The 16,581-nt window shown below is 43.0% G+C and overlaps 1 protein-coding gene across 6 annotated transcripts in view; it reads left to right on the plus strand.

Moving 5' to 3' along the window:
- The first annotated feature begins 505 nt into the window (after positions 1 to 505).
- RIPOR2 (RHO family interacting cell polarization regulator 2) overlaps positions 506 to 16,581 on the plus strand; it is a 250,511-nt gene continuing 234,435 nt past the window's right edge. Inside the window, exon 1 of one of the 6 annotated variants that reach the window (XM_036994283.2) lies at positions 506 to 836. In XM_036994283.2, the coding sequence (XP_036850178.1) occupies positions 746 to 836 (91 nt within the window). In that variant the 5' untranslated portion in view covers positions 506 to 745. The remainder of the gene's footprint in view (positions 837 to 16,581) is intronic. The other 5 variants (XM_073224923.1, XM_073224922.1, XM_036994282.2 and 2 more) reach the window with 5 other exon arrangements.

Consider the following 16,581-nt stretch of genomic DNA (forward strand, 5'->3'; position numbering starts at 1 on the left):
GTCGGGACACACAGGTGAGTGGGGGTGGACCCATCAGTGTTCAGGAAAGCTTCTCAGGGAAAATGAGATTTTGGAGCATGGCTGGGTGGCTGATGAGGGAGTGTGATTTTTGGTGGAGAGAAAAGTATGGACAATGGGATAGTGAAAAGGTTCACGTGGAGCATATCGGAGGTCAGTGAACCGAGCAGGTTAACTGGTGCAAAGGGCTCATGTGGGCAGAGGAAAACTGTTACGCAGGTGCTGGGGACCCAGCAGGAAATAGAGCGTGTGCCCCAAAATGCGCCGGGCGTGTCCCTATTGGGGCGGCACAGCCCTGCACGCCCTGGCAGCCCGGCTTTGACCTGCGCTCCCGCCCACGGAGAGGGGCTCCCGTTTCAGGCCACTGTTCCCTGCAGCCGGAGCCCCCCGCCCGCCCCCGGCCGCTGCACGGCCCGAGGCGGCACAGGCACGGGAGCCCCGACCGCTCCGCTGCGAGGAATCACCGCCCGTCGTCCTCATGAATAAAACACGGCCCAGGCGGAGGAGGGGCCCAGCCCGGCCGCCTTGGCCAGTCGGGGGTTCAGGGAAGGGAAGGCGAGGCCGGTTACGAGATAAAAGAAGCCAACGGAAACCTCGGATATAAAAAGAGGAGGGTGTTCTTTATTTTTTATTTTTTATTTTTACACGCCTGGACTTCTACTTGTGGCAGCGGGGCCAGCCCTGCCGCCCCGGCATGAGAAGGCTCTAGGGCGCTCGCGCGGGGACCATGGTGCTGCCTTCGCGGCTGCACCGGGTCAGCAGCAGGCCGTGGAGGGACCGGAGGCGGAGGCGGCGACCCGGCCGTGAGTGCCCCACAGGTGTGCCCGCCCCCTCCCGCGGCCCCCCGCCCTGTCCCCTCGCCCCCCGCCGCCGCACACACACTCCTTCCCGCCCCCGGTGCAGATGCGGGTGCGCGCGGCCCTCCCCCGCCTTCCCTGCCCGGTGGTTTTCGTCTTCACCGGCTCCGCTCTCTGCCCGTTTCCTCCCCGCAGCTCCGTCCTGATCAGAGGTAACTGAATACTCCGCTTCAAGAGGCGGACAGGAGAGAGCCCCTTTTATTTCTCCATCTTGATGGGAAATACAGATCAATATTTACGCCTGTCAAGCTGTAATCGGAAATTTTGAATTGGAAATTTCTGTGAATCGGAAATTTTATTACAGGGGGAAGAAGTGCAATGTCTGAATCAAACAGACATCAGCAATGTAGCTAGAGTGGGAGAAACTCAAGGACCAGTGAATCGCATTTCCTTTAAAGGAGCCGATCATGTATCTCTTAAATGATCAGACTCACACTAAGGTTCCCCTGGACTTGACAGGAACTCTCACCAAAGGGGAGATTTTAGTGTTGAAGTAATCTGAGAAAGAAAAAGCATTCCAAGTATATGCCAGCACTATTACTCACCAATAAGTAACATATTTGTTGTGTGTGTCTGTTGCTGAAAAAGTATTTTTAACTCAAATGTCAGAAAACTCAAAAAGCTTAGGCTGCTGAGGCAGGTGAGTGAAAGGGTTGTTTTCATGGCAGTAAAGAATAGATCACTTTCTTCTTGTCTGTCACAAGAAAAACAACAGTGAAACCATGATGACAAACTACAACTGACATTTGGCCTCAGTCTGAGGAGGCATTAGGGAATGGTAAAGACTGTGGTAAATGGGAACGTGCTTGTCCTGTCATAGGAGAGCAGCCATCATTCTATGTCATCAGATTGTTTTCAGGAGGAATGGGGGTCCAACAGTTGCCAGGTTTCCCACCCATTCAAGAAAGTAAGAAAAAAAAAGCGAATTTCTATGTGAAAGCTCTCAAGTCTAAGCAATGCCAGTTGCTTTGTTAGATTTTAAATACAGTCATAACCAATAGTATGCTCTGCTACAAAATGTGACAACTGTGGGCCACTAAGCCCTTCGTTAAGTGCAAGGTGGTGGTGTCATTACAGGCTCATTCCATGGTGTTATTTAAGCCTAGTTATTTGCTAGTGTGTTTTTCGTATGTGTTAAAAGCCCCTGGTGAAGACAGTTAAATTAAGATGGATGTGTGGTTTAGAAACATAGATAATAAACACAGTCACACTACTATCTTAGGAGGCCACACTGGGCTGGTTGATTCCAAATAGCACCCTGCAAACATGGGACTGTACCCAGCAAAATCTCTTTAATATAACTGAAGGAGTCATTAGTAATTTTCTTAGAGCCTTCACTTCCTTATTCATGTGTTTCTTTCAGTTGATTCCAATTCCACTTTTTGTGACACCTCATTCTGTGTCTATAAGAAAACAACTGGGGTCCCGTAGATTTAGGACAGCACTTTTACTGTGGGACAAATCACTGGGAGAGGGTGGAGAGTGGATGGGGTATGAGAAAGGAGGTGTTGTTGATAGGGAGTCAGCCTCCCCTCTAAAAAGAACTTGGGGGAAAGGCCTGTTTCATTTTAGCAATTTTACTTAAATCATGAGACAAATATCTATGATATGATTTCTGCATGGTTTTAATATGAAACAATGATGTGTTAATAAAGTTTATTTCAAATTTGACATTAAGCAAGCTAGTCCTGGACTCTGGCAAAGTGTCTGAGGAAGGAGGGGATTCTAACATTCCTCCAGTCCACCCTGGAGGCTGCAGTGGAGTCAGCGTGAGTTAGAATAGCCGCTGGATCAAGTGATATTGTTTTGGGGTGATTTTTCCAGCCCATGAAAACACCTGTGCATGTTTGAAGGCAGGGATTTAGAGGCAGTGGAGAGGGAAGGAAGTGAAGGCCCCGAGAGGAAAGGAACAATGAAGAAGCTTCTCGGTGCAAATACCAGCCCACAAAGCTGGCCCTAGACACTGTTTTGCAATTGCTGAAATAGATGCCCTCAGCAACTAAAGGCTGCCCGCTGTTCTCCGCCATGTGGCCCTTCCTACAACATGGCAGCTCTGCTTCCACTGGGGAGTGTCTGTTGTCCCTTGCAATCTCTCCGTGAAAGAGCTCACCTGACTAGGTCTGGCCCAAGATAATCTCCCTTTTGATTAATTCAAAATCAGTTGCTCAAGTATCATGATTACATCTTCAAAATCCTTACTCTTTGCTGTAGAACACGACCTAATCGTGAAAGTAGACTCTCACCATATCCACAATTCTTACTAACACTCTAGGTAAGGGAATTACAGCACATATACACGGGCAGGAATGATGGACCCATTTTAGGCTTCTGCTTACTACAAAAGCCAATTGTCTATAGAACCTGGATTTTGAGCTACTAGAGATCTTTGTTTTTCTTTTTTACTTTTTAATATGAAAAAATTTAAGGAAAAATATTATTATTTCTACAAACATGTAGAAAGTAGAGAAAACAGTATAATAAATCCCATATACACATCACCTAAATTTAATAATTGTTAAAGATTTTGCCACATTTACTTTACCTACTTTCCTGCTGAAATATTTTAAAATAAATTATAGATATTATGACATCTTAACCCTAAATATTTCAGTAAGAACATCTCTAAAGTATAAGGACTTTTTCTACATAACTGCCTAATAAAATTAACAATAATCCCCCAATACTAGTTAATGCACAGTCCATGTTCAAATCTCCCCAGGTAAAAACTAATTCTTAATGCACTCTGCCTATAATCCTTAGCAAAATTCCTGGCACCCAGCATACTCAATATAGGTTTGAGTTCAAAGTTATATTCATATTTGATTCCCAAAGTCCGTCTGCCCTTAGTGCCCATCACTTCTTTTCACTCCTGGAGTCTGTAGTGAGATATGCATATTATTTACTGTCTGTAGTAATGTGGGGTGGAAATTAATGGAACCAAGATATGAGAGTTGTAAATGTATTACTGTTCTGAGGGATATTTGCTGAAAGAGGCCATCAGAAAAATATGCAAATATGTTACAGTGGGCAGACATTTTGAAGACAGGCTCATCTGAAATCATATCAGGCTGCTTACCTGAGACCTCTGCACATAAAGAGAGTAGCTGACAGCAATAACTCAGCAGGTGCCTGCACTTTCTCAATGATGACAGCAGTGTCAGGGCAGGGTAGTGAGGGGTGATCACAGATAAGAGGGTGCCCTGTGAGCCTTTCTTTCCTTTGGTTTGCTAAAGTTAGGGGAGGTTAAAAGAAAGCAAGCCTGGAAAGCAAAAAGCATTGATAACAGGGAGATTTAGCTTCAAATCTTCTACAACTTCTTAGCTATTAGCCTATGGGCAAGTCACTCCACCTCCCAATATATCTCCTTCCTTAAACACAAAATGGTTATCATAACAATATCAACCTCACAGTGGTTATTGGGGAGATTAAAAGACATGAAATGTCCCAACCACCTAGCATGGTGCCTGGCCCATGGCAGCAGTAGCTATTAAGATCTGATGACCTAGAAGTAATGGTGGCATTCCGGAAAGTATAAGGAAGCCATAACTGCCACATTCATGCTTTTGGGCTGTGGGAAAATGCCGTGCTGCAGAAGGCAGCCCCTCTTCCTCAGCCCCTAGTGTCACCCTACCTCCATATCCCAACAGCTTGCACCACACCAGGCAGGGGGAAACCCAGCCAGCCAGGGAAAAAGCACTCTTGCCCCTGGGGTACAATTAACTCCGATTCTGAGAAGTGAGGTGAGTGTTTTCCCCACGTGGATCCCCAGACTGTTTTCAGTGTAAATCAATGCATCCACATGACATAGCCAAGTGGAACTTACTATTTCACCTCCTTAAAAGGTTGCACTCCAAGTCTTGGTCAAGCTCTGATGGAGGAGGCCACACGGTGACACCCTCTGTGAGCCCCAATCAGAGGAATGGTAACAGGTTTTCTCTGTCCCTGAAAAGACGATAGTGACGAAGCTGCCAGGCATCTGAGATCAGGGAATGCTGCCGCCCCACCGGGACTTCCTTCCCGGGATTAGTGCGGCCGGGTTGTCTACCTCTGCTTGTTTGGCCCTGCTCCCGGCTCGGTACGGTGATATTCTTAATTGTGGCAGGGCAAGAAGGGACCTGTAGGCAGTGGTCGGAGGTCTACAGACTGAACTGTGTACACTATGGTTAGGAGCAAGGCTGCCCTTGACTGCCAGTTCTATACAAGAAGGCAAGAACCCACCTGATTATTCTCACCCCATGTGGCTTTAGAGGGCACTCTGGTTCATAGAAAGGTCTTAGAGTCTCTTCTCAACACCCCTGTGTCTCCAGATGAAGCTGAGACCAAGGGCCAGTGCTGGGCAGGCCCCTGAGAGCCAGAGGGCCCTGGAGCAGGGGGGTGTGCAGGGCGCCTCTCCCAGCAGCCGCCTTCCACACCAGGCCACCACTCTGCAGATGGCACTTGCTTGCGAAAGACCCAGCATCAGCTTACAGAGCAGCCCAGTTTACGATCAGCTTTCTTCCCTGGCTCACCTGCTATCTGGCAAGGGTGGGCAGCCGTGCTGTTGGGCCCCAACGACTCTTATATTTCTCCCCAGGACTCCTCCCTCTGGGATTTTGCACTGGCTTGGGGAAGCCATGTGGCTGCATATTTAGCTTTTCATCATCAATGCAAACACTCAAATGTCCCAAACCAAAGCAGAAGCCGGTCTGCTGCCTTTCCCACCCTGGGTGCCTTGGTGCATCCTGTTGTTCTGAATCCTCCTAAATGTAGGATTCCTTGTGCAGCCGCTGCTGCGTCAGACTGGGCCCTTCTGTCCGTCTCGCTCCTGGCGCATTCCTCACTTGGTTCTTGTTTCCTTTAAAACCATCAGCTTAAAGATTTGGTGGGAGGTAACTAAGGAGGTGATGTAAAAAACAAAGAATGAAGTCTTTTAGAACATTCTCTATAACCCCCAGGTCCCGTATGCTCCTTGGCTCCAGTCTAGGCACCTGCTCAAGGTGTCCATGAATAGCCTCAGCCCAGACAGCAGGCAAGCTGCCCTCAGGGCCTGGGTTTCTCCCCAGTGCCACATCTTATTTACCAGCAGTTCTGCCAAATACAGGGAATTCAACTCTATTTTGGTTTAGGGACCTTAGCATTCATACTGACAGAAGAATTACTTATATATCTTCAAACCCAGCATTACCTATTGTCTCCTTACCCAGAAGAATGTTTGCTCTGTAGAAGCCTTGCCCTCCTTCCTGCCTGAATGATCAAGGCTGGGAATACCATCGCCAAATGCCCCATCCCAGTTCATACTGTCAAGGGAAAAAGGATGGGAAATCCGAGAAAGGGAGATACTTTGAATGATTCAAGGGGGTCCTATTGATTGAGAAAGAGCTCTCTGTGTATGTACACTGATCTGGACAGATATTTTAGCTGTGTCCAGCCAAAGACAGACAAAAGAGAGGGTGTGGGAGGGAAAAGGGAAGGAGAGAAAGAAGAAACAAATACAGATACAACTAACAAAAATAAAGAGGACTGGAAACAGCAGAGGGATTAGAGAACTCAGAGCTTGGTGATGCATCTTGAAACCTTTTATTCTCAGATTATTCATTTGTAGACAGATATAAAGACCCCAAAAGTTAATCATTAGAATAACAACTTGGTCTCTGACTGGAAACAGAAAATTACCAAAATAGCAAATTTTCTCAGCCCCATTAAGCTAGTGTATTCCACTGGGAAGGTGGGGGGAGAGATCTTAGGGGATAGAAACCATCTTGAAGTATGTCAACCTAAATACAACCCACTTCGTAAATGGGCTGTCTGTTTGAGGGGCCTCTGAAATATCAATGACATTGTTTAACAATTTATTTAACATGATTGTTTAATATAAGAATATATATATATACACATTGTCAAGACTGCAAAGACTGTGAGCAGCAGCACAAAAAAGTAAACGACTTCATTTTGTTTTGATCTAATACAAAGCTATTATGTCTTTGTTGTTTAAAAACCGAACAATAGAGAAACACAAGAGGGAAAGTCATCTAGAATTCCCAGCCCACCCACAACCATACAGTACTGTGCTCCCGTTTCTTTTCCTAAAATATACTAAGTGTATTATTTTCATAGGATTTGTTCTGCAACTTGCTTGTTTCATTTAAAAACATAACTTGAATACCTTTCTATATCAGTCGATAGCCATAAATCTCTATCTAATCTGATTCATTTAAAGACACCAAGAAATTACTATAATTGAAGAAATGGATTATATAGGATGGGGACTGAAACCTCCGCTTAATTATTCATGCATCCTGGTTGTCTCTGACTTACCAGCCTTGCCCTGCGGCCCCTTCTCTCCCCAGATAATAATGCAGAGTATTTAAGTGGTCAGGAAACTGGGAGAGGGTTTGTGTATGTATTTGCAGAAAACTATCCCACACACAGTCCTTGAAGGGTAAATCTTTTCATGCCCCACCAAAATGAACGATGATTTGTAAACAAGACCATTCCCTATCCCGTCCCAGGTTGGTCCCATTGGTGCCTGGTTTCCAAGTCACCAGAGACCTTCTTGGGCTTGGGAGTGGGTGGCTTGGCACCTATCGCCGTTATGCAGAGGCATCGAAGCGGGAAGAAGAGCCAGGCAGGAGCAAGAAAGACGGAGGCCAGGATGGTCACCGATTCTTTGAATTGCTGCTGCCCAAAGCTTTATTCCCCAAGGATTTGTTATGAACAGAGTAAAATTAATCCAATACTTCAGTTTTTTAAGGGACAAAAAGCCATAAAGGATTTACTTACTAATACTGTGTTAAAGGGAGGATAGTAAATGCATGTAAATGAGCCTGCCAAGAACCTCAAGAGATTTTTGCCCCTCTGGACCAAGAAAAAGCTTTGTGCTGTCAGGATGGTTTTAAAGAGAGAGAAAGGGTGCTTTTTTGAGCCTATCAGAAAGTATAAAAGCAATTTTGTAGGCCTGCAAGCAGCGCCCGCCCCCCCACCCCCGCAACCAAAGTGGTACAGATGATGAAGGAAATGTGTTAGATGCATTTTTAAATATTTTCTGAGATTTCATAGTAAAAATTTTCACATACAGAAAAATTGAGAGTTGTAGGGGAGCATCCCTACAACTACCACCTATATTCTACCCCTGACATTTTACCACAGTTGCCTTATATCTACCCATATGTCCATACGTCCCTCTATCAATCCATCAACAAATCAGATTGTTTAATGCTTTCAAAGTAAGTTACAGGCATCCATACATTTCACTCTAAACACTTCAACATATATGCCATTCAGTCTTTGTTAATGGTTCTATGAAAAAAATTTTAGTCAAGTTTATTAGGATATAATTTACACAGAGTACTTTTTTATAGAGAGTACTTTTGCTTTTTAACATAGTCCTATGAGTCTTGACAAACGCCTATGGTCCTGTGAGTACCTCAACAGTCAAGATATAGAAGATCTGCAGCCCCAACCATTCTTTTATCCCCTTTGTAACTAACCCTTCTCCCTCACCTTCGTCAACCAATAATACGTTTTCTGTCCTTATAATTTTGCCTTTTTCCAAGCATCTTATAAATGGAATCATACAGTTTGTAGCCTTTTGAGTCTGGCTTACTTAATTTCACATAACACATGTGAGGTTCATCCACACTGCATGCATGTTTGTTCTTCATTGCAGAGCAGCGTCCTAGTATTGGATGTATGTTTATAAGATGTCATTATTTGCAGGTGGTAAGATCTCTAATCACCAAAAAGCACAGGTGAACAGCAGTCACCAAAGTGGATAAGCCCCAAGGTCTCAATGATCTTCGTTGTTCTGCTCCCCTCTTGGGAAACTGAGCGAATCAGAGACAATGGACCTCTGGATCCCCACTATGTCTCTCTGTCCCTGGGGGTATCAGTGGGAACTATTTGATAATAAAGTGACAATTTGTTCAATTAGAGGTAAATGATTACAGTTCAGAATATATCAGACCAGTTGTCAACCCTACATTTTTTTTCTTTGATGCCGCTGTATGTGATTGCAGAACCTACACAAGATGAGGCTTGTGTGCCCTGTGTGAGACCTGGAGCCAGGCTGACGGGGAAGAGCAGGGGCAAGGGCGTCAGAGGAAACAGGGCAAGAGAGAGGCGAGAATGCAGGGACTGCGTGGCCCTCAGGGGCCAAGAGAGTCACAGAGGACTTGGGAGTCCCTCTGGTCTTGGAGGGCTTTCTGGTGGCCCTGCCCTCCCTCTTCATTTTCTTTCTGTAACTCAAGTCAAAATTCTGTGTCTTGCATCTAAAACGGTAACACTCTACACACAAAGAGTGAAGAACCTCTTGATTTCTTAAGGAAATCGTGTAGTTTAGCTCTATGCTTTTAATCCAGCTTTTAACTGAGTAGCCCAGACATTGTTTTAGTTCCCCCAAAGGACAAAAAATCAATTTCCTTCTATTTCCTCTGCAGGTAACATTAAGTGCTTTGATCTTTAAGATGAAACATAATCTTCAGAGTAAGACTGCAGATTTCTTCCTTACTCCTAGTGCAACCTCCATTTCTGTGTCCTCAGAGAAGGTGGCTTGGGGGCTGCAAGGGTCCCAGCCAAGGCCATGGGACTTGTTTCCTGGTCCTGCCTGGGCCGGAAATGTGTTCTTGGTTTCCCTTCTTTCGTCCCTGCTTTGAGGGCGGCCTCTTCCAGCGCTCTGCCACCGCCAGCGGTGTCCACAAACGCCGTCTCCCTCAGTCCCACACACAGCCCAGTTCCAGAGCTGCCCTTCCTCTTCCCCCATCAAACCAAACCCACTCCTCTCCATAGCTTCCTGTGGCCCAGATAACAGGACCTAAAGTGTCAGCCTGATAAAAATGATTAAAACTTTACATTCTTAGGGGTGGAGGTGATTTCATATACATCTCATTGGAGTCTCACAACTACCCTGTAAGTTAGAAGGATCTGAGTCATTATCTCCCTTTACTTGCGTGGGAACTTAGGCTCAGTGATAAAGGACTAAGAGGGGACGTCTGTCATTTACAGGGACAGGCCTCATGCCAGGCACTGCACCAGGTGCTGTTTTTCATTCTTTCCCCTCTCCTCAGTCCAACCCTATGAGGTTGGTCATTGTCCATTTTGCAAGTGGAGACTTTGAGACTCAGAGAAGTTAAAGGATTTGCTAAAGACTACGCAGCTACTGAGGGGCAGAACAGAACCAAGATTCAAAGCACTTTTGTACAAGTCCAGAGCAGTTTTTACTGCTGGAACTGCTATTACCAGGACATAAATTCGAATCAACTGCCCACCAATCTAGCAATTTTTTCATCTTCCTGAGCTGTCTAGTCAGGAAATCCATTTTCCCATGCCTCCCCAAATCTCAAAGCATGGGTCCAGTTGAAATGCACACAGCTGTGGGAGTCTCCTAAAGGTGGACTCCAGGGCCGCAATGGCTGAGAGCACCAAGAGAGATCTCGTGTCTGCTGGGAACTGTATCTTCCGTGCTGTGCTAAATGTGCAGGTGCTTGAGAAACATTCACAAGGAAGACACACCAACCAAATGTTAAAATCTTGATGGAATATCTACCCGGAGTCCTAGAATGCTTTCTATTCCAGCCAAGGGTGGTGAGGACCACTTAGAAAGAAAGCTGAACACCCAGCACCCTTGGGCTCCGGTGCTTCTCTTGAGCAACCAGCCAACTTCTGGCAGGCAGTTCCCCCTGCCTGTCCTCCAGAGCTAAGTGAAAGCCAGCTGGGTCAGCCGCCCTCTGCCACGTGGAGCAACACTGCCTCCAGGGCTCCAACCCTGTTTGGTGACCCCTTGACCCATGGAAGTTGCCTGTTCTCACTGGTTCATTTGGTGTCCATCCTGTTGGTAGCTCCTGACCGTTGTGTTTCCCCATGATTGCTCCAGAAGGTGAGTTGAAGGGCAGAATAAGGCAGTGCAAGAGCAACTTAAATGCACCAGGATGTGGGGACCCACACGTAGGAGTCCTTTTCCTCCCCAGCACAGACTGGGTTCTGTGCTCCCACATTCACCGAAAGATGCCTCCCTCCACCCAAAAGGGCCAGACTCCTAGGTTACCATTTGCAACCGCACGGCTGGGGTCCCCCCTTCCTGGCTGGACTGGGACAGTGAACGCCTTCCCTTCTGCTGCCTAACTTGGAGAAACAGAAACCACGCACAGCACATTTATATTTAGAAGCTGAAAACTGAACCTCCCTCAAAGGTCACGCTGGAAGACTTTCCTTTCTGACCTTGGGAATGAGTTTGCACTTCACCACCTGGCCTGTCCCCTTCCAAACCCAGAGCAGGCTCGGCCACCGACAGGCACTGTGACAGTGTGTGTGTCAGCTCTAGGCTCATCAGCAAAACTGGGCGGATCAGTTGACCCCCTCTGAACAGTTCTCAGCATTAAGTAAGATAATGCATGTGAAAGTATTTTGCCAACTTGCAGAGCCATACAAATATCTCTGTTCTTAGTCTAGCAGAGAAGAGTATACCTTTGAAACATTTTAGAAATATAATTTATTATAAAAACCTGTATTGATTATAAAACAAATATATATATATAATTTGTTAGAAATTACTTAATAGGCTTACTCATTTGGGTTTTGATATTTGAAAAATTGAACACTCGCTCATCGGAGACTTGCAGATGTACAAAGTGGCACTTGCCTGAGCGGCTCCTTGTGGCATTACTGCATCAGGACTTGTGGGGTCCTTGATGTCAGGAAACAGACCCTGATACACACCTCAGCAGCCGTAGAATGGTGGAGGGACCAAGGGGCAAGGAAGACAGACCTGCCTTTTCTTTCCCTCAGCCTCTACTGCAGAACACATGTATTACTTACTTCCACCAGGCCTGCCGCCTCTTAGCTCCTGCCAACTTTCTTTCAGAGGGAATTCCTGCTCCATACATCATGATTTTCCTGTTTACTTTCTTAAGATTGTCATGGTCTTGCATGTAAGACCACTGTAATCTCCATTAAACAGTGAAGGGTCAGTCACCAATTCAAAGAAATTGCAGGAGAATTCTTATTCTAAATTCATATAAGTGATTTTTTTAAGTATACATTAATTTTTTTCACTTTTAAAAATGTACAGCAAAAGAAAAGAAAGATGTGTAGAAACTCTAGAACAGTAGCAGAAGTATTACCTTCTAGAAATTCTCAGGCTCCTTCTTTTAAGGAGACAAGAGGATTTATAATTAGTGTCTCCATTGTTTACTTACTCATCTTCCAAAGTACTTTAGAAAATTAATCTCTTCCATCTGCCCTTCATCCCTTTATTTTTCATCTGCTAAGTAAAGGTGTACTTTAGCCTATTTTTATGTGAATTATCACAAATCTGAATCAGTGGGACCTCACATAATGAAACTTGGCTGTGCTTCATACAGTGGCAAAACGTATAGCAATATAAATATCTAACAAAGTGCACTCAAAGCCAGACACAACAAACAGAAGCGATTTCCTTCTCTTCTGCACACAATAGCCCTGAATAATCACACAGCACTAGAAAAAAAAAACCTCTTATGTGGTGTTTAGTGTTTCTCTTCACTTTTAGTTTTACCTATAAGTAGCATTCTTTTATAAAACTGTCTACGAACACAATGGTTTCAAAAATGACTCCCCCGTGACTCAGAAACAGCAACAATGTCTACGGCTTTGAATCTCAGGCAATTTCTTCAGCTTCTTTTGTTCACAGATACATTTAGAATTTGGTGTCAAAATACCATGTGTTAAGGCACAAACAAACTTGCTTAAATCGTAAGGAAGTTCACCGATGCGTCACGGTCCTTCCGTTCAGTCTTCCACAGCTCTGAGCCTCGACCTCAAGGAAAACTCAATTTCTCACTCTTCCTGAACAATTGAACTCATTAGAGGGACTAAGTGAAAGAAATGATTACTCCCTGGAGTACAAAAACAATGTTTCCCGAGTCATGTTGGAATATTCATATTCACATAACAGGAAATATTTTTAAACTCTATATTCCTTTTCTTTAGTTTAATATAGCCTTCTCAATTCTAGCATCGAATTTTAATTTTTTTCTACTTCTTTTTTTTATTAAAGTATCATTGATGTACAATCTCATGAAGGTTACACATGAACAACATTGTGGTTTCAATATCCACCTATATTCTCAAGTCCCCCCTCACCCCATTGCATTTGCTATCAGCACAGTAAGTTACTATAGAGTCATTACTGGTCTTCTCCGTGCTGTACTGCCTTCCCCATGACCCACCTAGATTGTGATTGCGAATTACAGTGTCCCTTAATCCCCTTCTCTCTCCCCCCTGCCCACCGTCCCCAACCCCTTCCCTTTGGTAATCGCTAGTCCCTTCTTAGAGTCTGCGTGTCTGCTGCTGTTTTGTTCCTTCAGTTTTGCTTCATTGTTATACTCCACAAATGAGAGAAATCATTTGGTACTTGTCTTTCTCTGCTTGGCTTATTTCACTGAGCATGATACACTCTAGCTCCATTGGGTAGGATTTGTTTTCTATTCATGGTTGAATAATATTCCATTGTGTATGTGTACCAATACCTTGTTTATCCATTCATCTATATCTTGGATATTATAAATGGTGCTGTGATAAACATAGGGCTGCAAATATCTTTTTGAATCTGGAATCTTGTTTTCTTCAGGTAAATACCTAGGAGTGGAATTACTAGGTCAGATGGAACCTCCATATTGCTTTCCACCATGGTTGAACTAATTTACATTCCCGCCAGCATTTGTTGTTGTTTGCCTTTCGGATGTTGACCATCCTAACAGGTATGAGGTGATATTTCATTGTGGTTTTAATTTGCATTTCTCTGTTGACTAGCAATATGGAGCATCTTTTCATGTGCCTGTTGGCCATCTGGATTTCTTCTTTGGAGAACTCTCTATTCAGATACTCTGCCCATTTTTTAATCAGGTTATTTTTTGTGTGTGTGGGTGTTGAGGTGTGTGAGTTATTTACATAGGTCGGATGTTAACCCCTTATTGGATAAGTCATTTCTGAATATATTCTCCCATACTGTAGGATGCCTTTTTGTTCTGCTGATGGTGTCCTTTGCTGTACAGAAGTTTTTAGTTTGACGTAGTCCCACTTGTTCATTTTTCCCTTTGTTTTCCTTGCCTGAGAAGATGCGTTCAGGAAAAAGTTGCTGATGTTTATTATATTCAAGAGATTTTTGCCTGTGTTTTCTTCTATGAGTTTTATGGTTTCGTGACTTACATTTAGGTCTTTGATCCATTTCAAGTTTACTTTTGTGTATGGACTTAGACAATGATCTAGTTTCATTCTCTTACTTGTAGCTGTTCAGTTTTGCCAACACCAGCTGTTGAAGAGGCTATTTTTTCCCCACTGTATATTCATGGCTCCTTTATCATATATTAATTGGCTATATATATGTGGGTTTATATCTGGGCTCTCTATTCTGTTCCACTGATCTATGGGTCTGTTCTTATGCCAGTACCAAATTATTTTGATTACTGTGGCTTTGTAGTAGAACTTGAAGTTAGGGAAACTAATCCCTACAGCTTTGTCCTTCCATCTCAGGATTGCTTTGGCCACTTGGGGTCTTTTGTGGTTCCATATGAATTTTAGAATTATTTGTTCCAGTTAGTTGAAGAATGCTGTTGGTATTTTGACAGGGATTGCATTGAATCTGTAGATTACCTTAGGCAGGATGCTCATTTTGACAATATTAATTCTTTCTACCCATGAGCACAGGATGTATTTCCATTTATTGGTATCTTCTTTAATTTCTATCATGAGCGTCTGTAGTTTCAGAGTATAGATCATTCACTTCCTTAGTTAGGTTTATTCTTAGGTATTTTATTCTTTCTTATGCAATTTTAAATGGAGTTGTTTTCCTGATTTCTCTTTCTGCTAATTCTTTGTTAGTATATAGGAATGCAACAGATTTCTGTGTATTAATTTTGTATCCTGCAACTTTGCTGAATTCAGTTATTAGTTCTAATAGGTTTTTGGTGGAGTCTTTGGGTTTTCTATGTATAATATATCATCTGCATACAGTGAGAGTTTATCTTCTTCCTTACCAATTTAGATGCCTTTTATTTCTCCATGTTGTCTGATTGCCGTGGCTAGGACCTCCAGTACTATGTTGAATAAAATTGGTGAGAGTGGGGATCCTTGTCTTGTTCCTGATCTTAGAGGAAAAGCTTTCAGCTTTTCCCTATTAAGTATGATATTGACTATAGGTTTGTTATATATGGCCTTTATTAAGTTGAGGTACTTACTCTTACACCCATTTTGTTGAGTTTTTATCATGAATGGATGTTGAATTTTGTCAAATGCTTTTTCAACATCTGTTGAGATGTTCATGTGATTTTGTCCTTCTTTTTGTTGATGTGGTACATAATGTTGATTGATTTTTGAATATTGTACCATCCTTGCCTCCCTGCAATAAATCCCATTTGGTCATGATCTTTTTCATGTATCTTTTAATTTGTTTTGCTAATCAAGTATTTTGCATCTATTTTCATCAGTGATATTGTTCTGCAATTTTCTTTTTTTTTGGTGTCTTTGTCTGGTTTTGGTATTAGAGTGATGCAGGCCTCATAGAATGAGTTTGGAAGTATTCCCTCCTCTTCTACTTTTTGGAAAACTTTAAAGAAGATGGCTATTACCTCTTCTTTAAATGTTTGATTAAATTCAGCCATGAAGCCATCTGGTCCAGGGGTTTTGTTCTTAGGTAGTTTTTTGATTACCGGTCTGATTTAATTGCTAGTAATTGGTCTGTTCAGATATTTTGTTTCTTCCTGGGTCAGTCTTGGAAGGTTGTATTTTTCTAGAAAGTTTTCCATTTCTTCTACATTATTCAATTTGTTGGCATACAATTTTTCATAGTATTCTTTAATAGTTCTTTGTATTTCTGTGGTGTCCATAGTGATTTTTCCTTTTTCATTTCTGATTCTGTTTATGTGTGTAGACTCTTTTTTCTCTTGATAAGTCTGGCTAGGGGTTTATCTATTTTGTTTATTTTCTCAAAGAACCAGCTCCTTGCTTCATTGATTCTTTCTATTGTTTTATTCTTCTCAATTTTATTTATGTCTTCTCTAATCTTTATTATGTCCCTGTTTCTACTGACTTTGGGCCTCATTTGTTCTTCTTTTTCTAGTTTTGTTAATTGTGAGTTTAGACTGTTTGTTGGGATTGTTCTTCTTTCTTGATGAAAACCTGTATTGCTATATACTTTCGTCTTAGAATTACCTTCACTGTTTCCCACAGGTTTTAAGCTGTTGAGTTGTTTTCATTTGTCTCCATTATATTTCTTGATCTCTCTTTTAATTTGGTCATTGATCCATTGATTATTTAGGAGCATGTTATTAAGCCTCCATGTTTTTTTGCATATTTATTTCATTTCATTTCATGCCTTTGGGGACTGAAAAAGCTGGTTGGTACAATTTCAATCCTTCTGAATTTACTGAGGCTCTTTTTCTGGCCTAGAATGTTATCCATTCTAGAAAATGTTCCACGTGCACTTGAGAGGAATGTGTGCTTTTGGGTGGAGTGTTCTGTAGATATCTGTTAGGTTAGGTCCATCTGTTCTAATGTGTTGTTCAGTGCCTCTGTGTCCTTATTTATTTTCTGTCTGGTTGATCTGTCTTTTGGTGTGAGTGGTGTGGTGAAGTCTCCTAAAATGAATGTGTTGTATTATATTTCACCCTTTAATTCTGTTAATATTTGTCTCACATATTTAGGTGCTCCTGTATTGGGTGCAGAGATATTTATAATAGTTTTATCCTCTTGCTGAACT

The sequence above is a fragment of the Manis javanica genome, chromosome 16 (assembly GCF_040802235.1).
Source record: "Manis javanica isolate MJ-LG chromosome 16, MJ_LKY, whole genome shotgun sequence".
Classification (NCBI taxonomy): domain Eukaryota; kingdom Metazoa; phylum Chordata; class Mammalia; order Pholidota; family Manidae; genus Manis; species Manis javanica.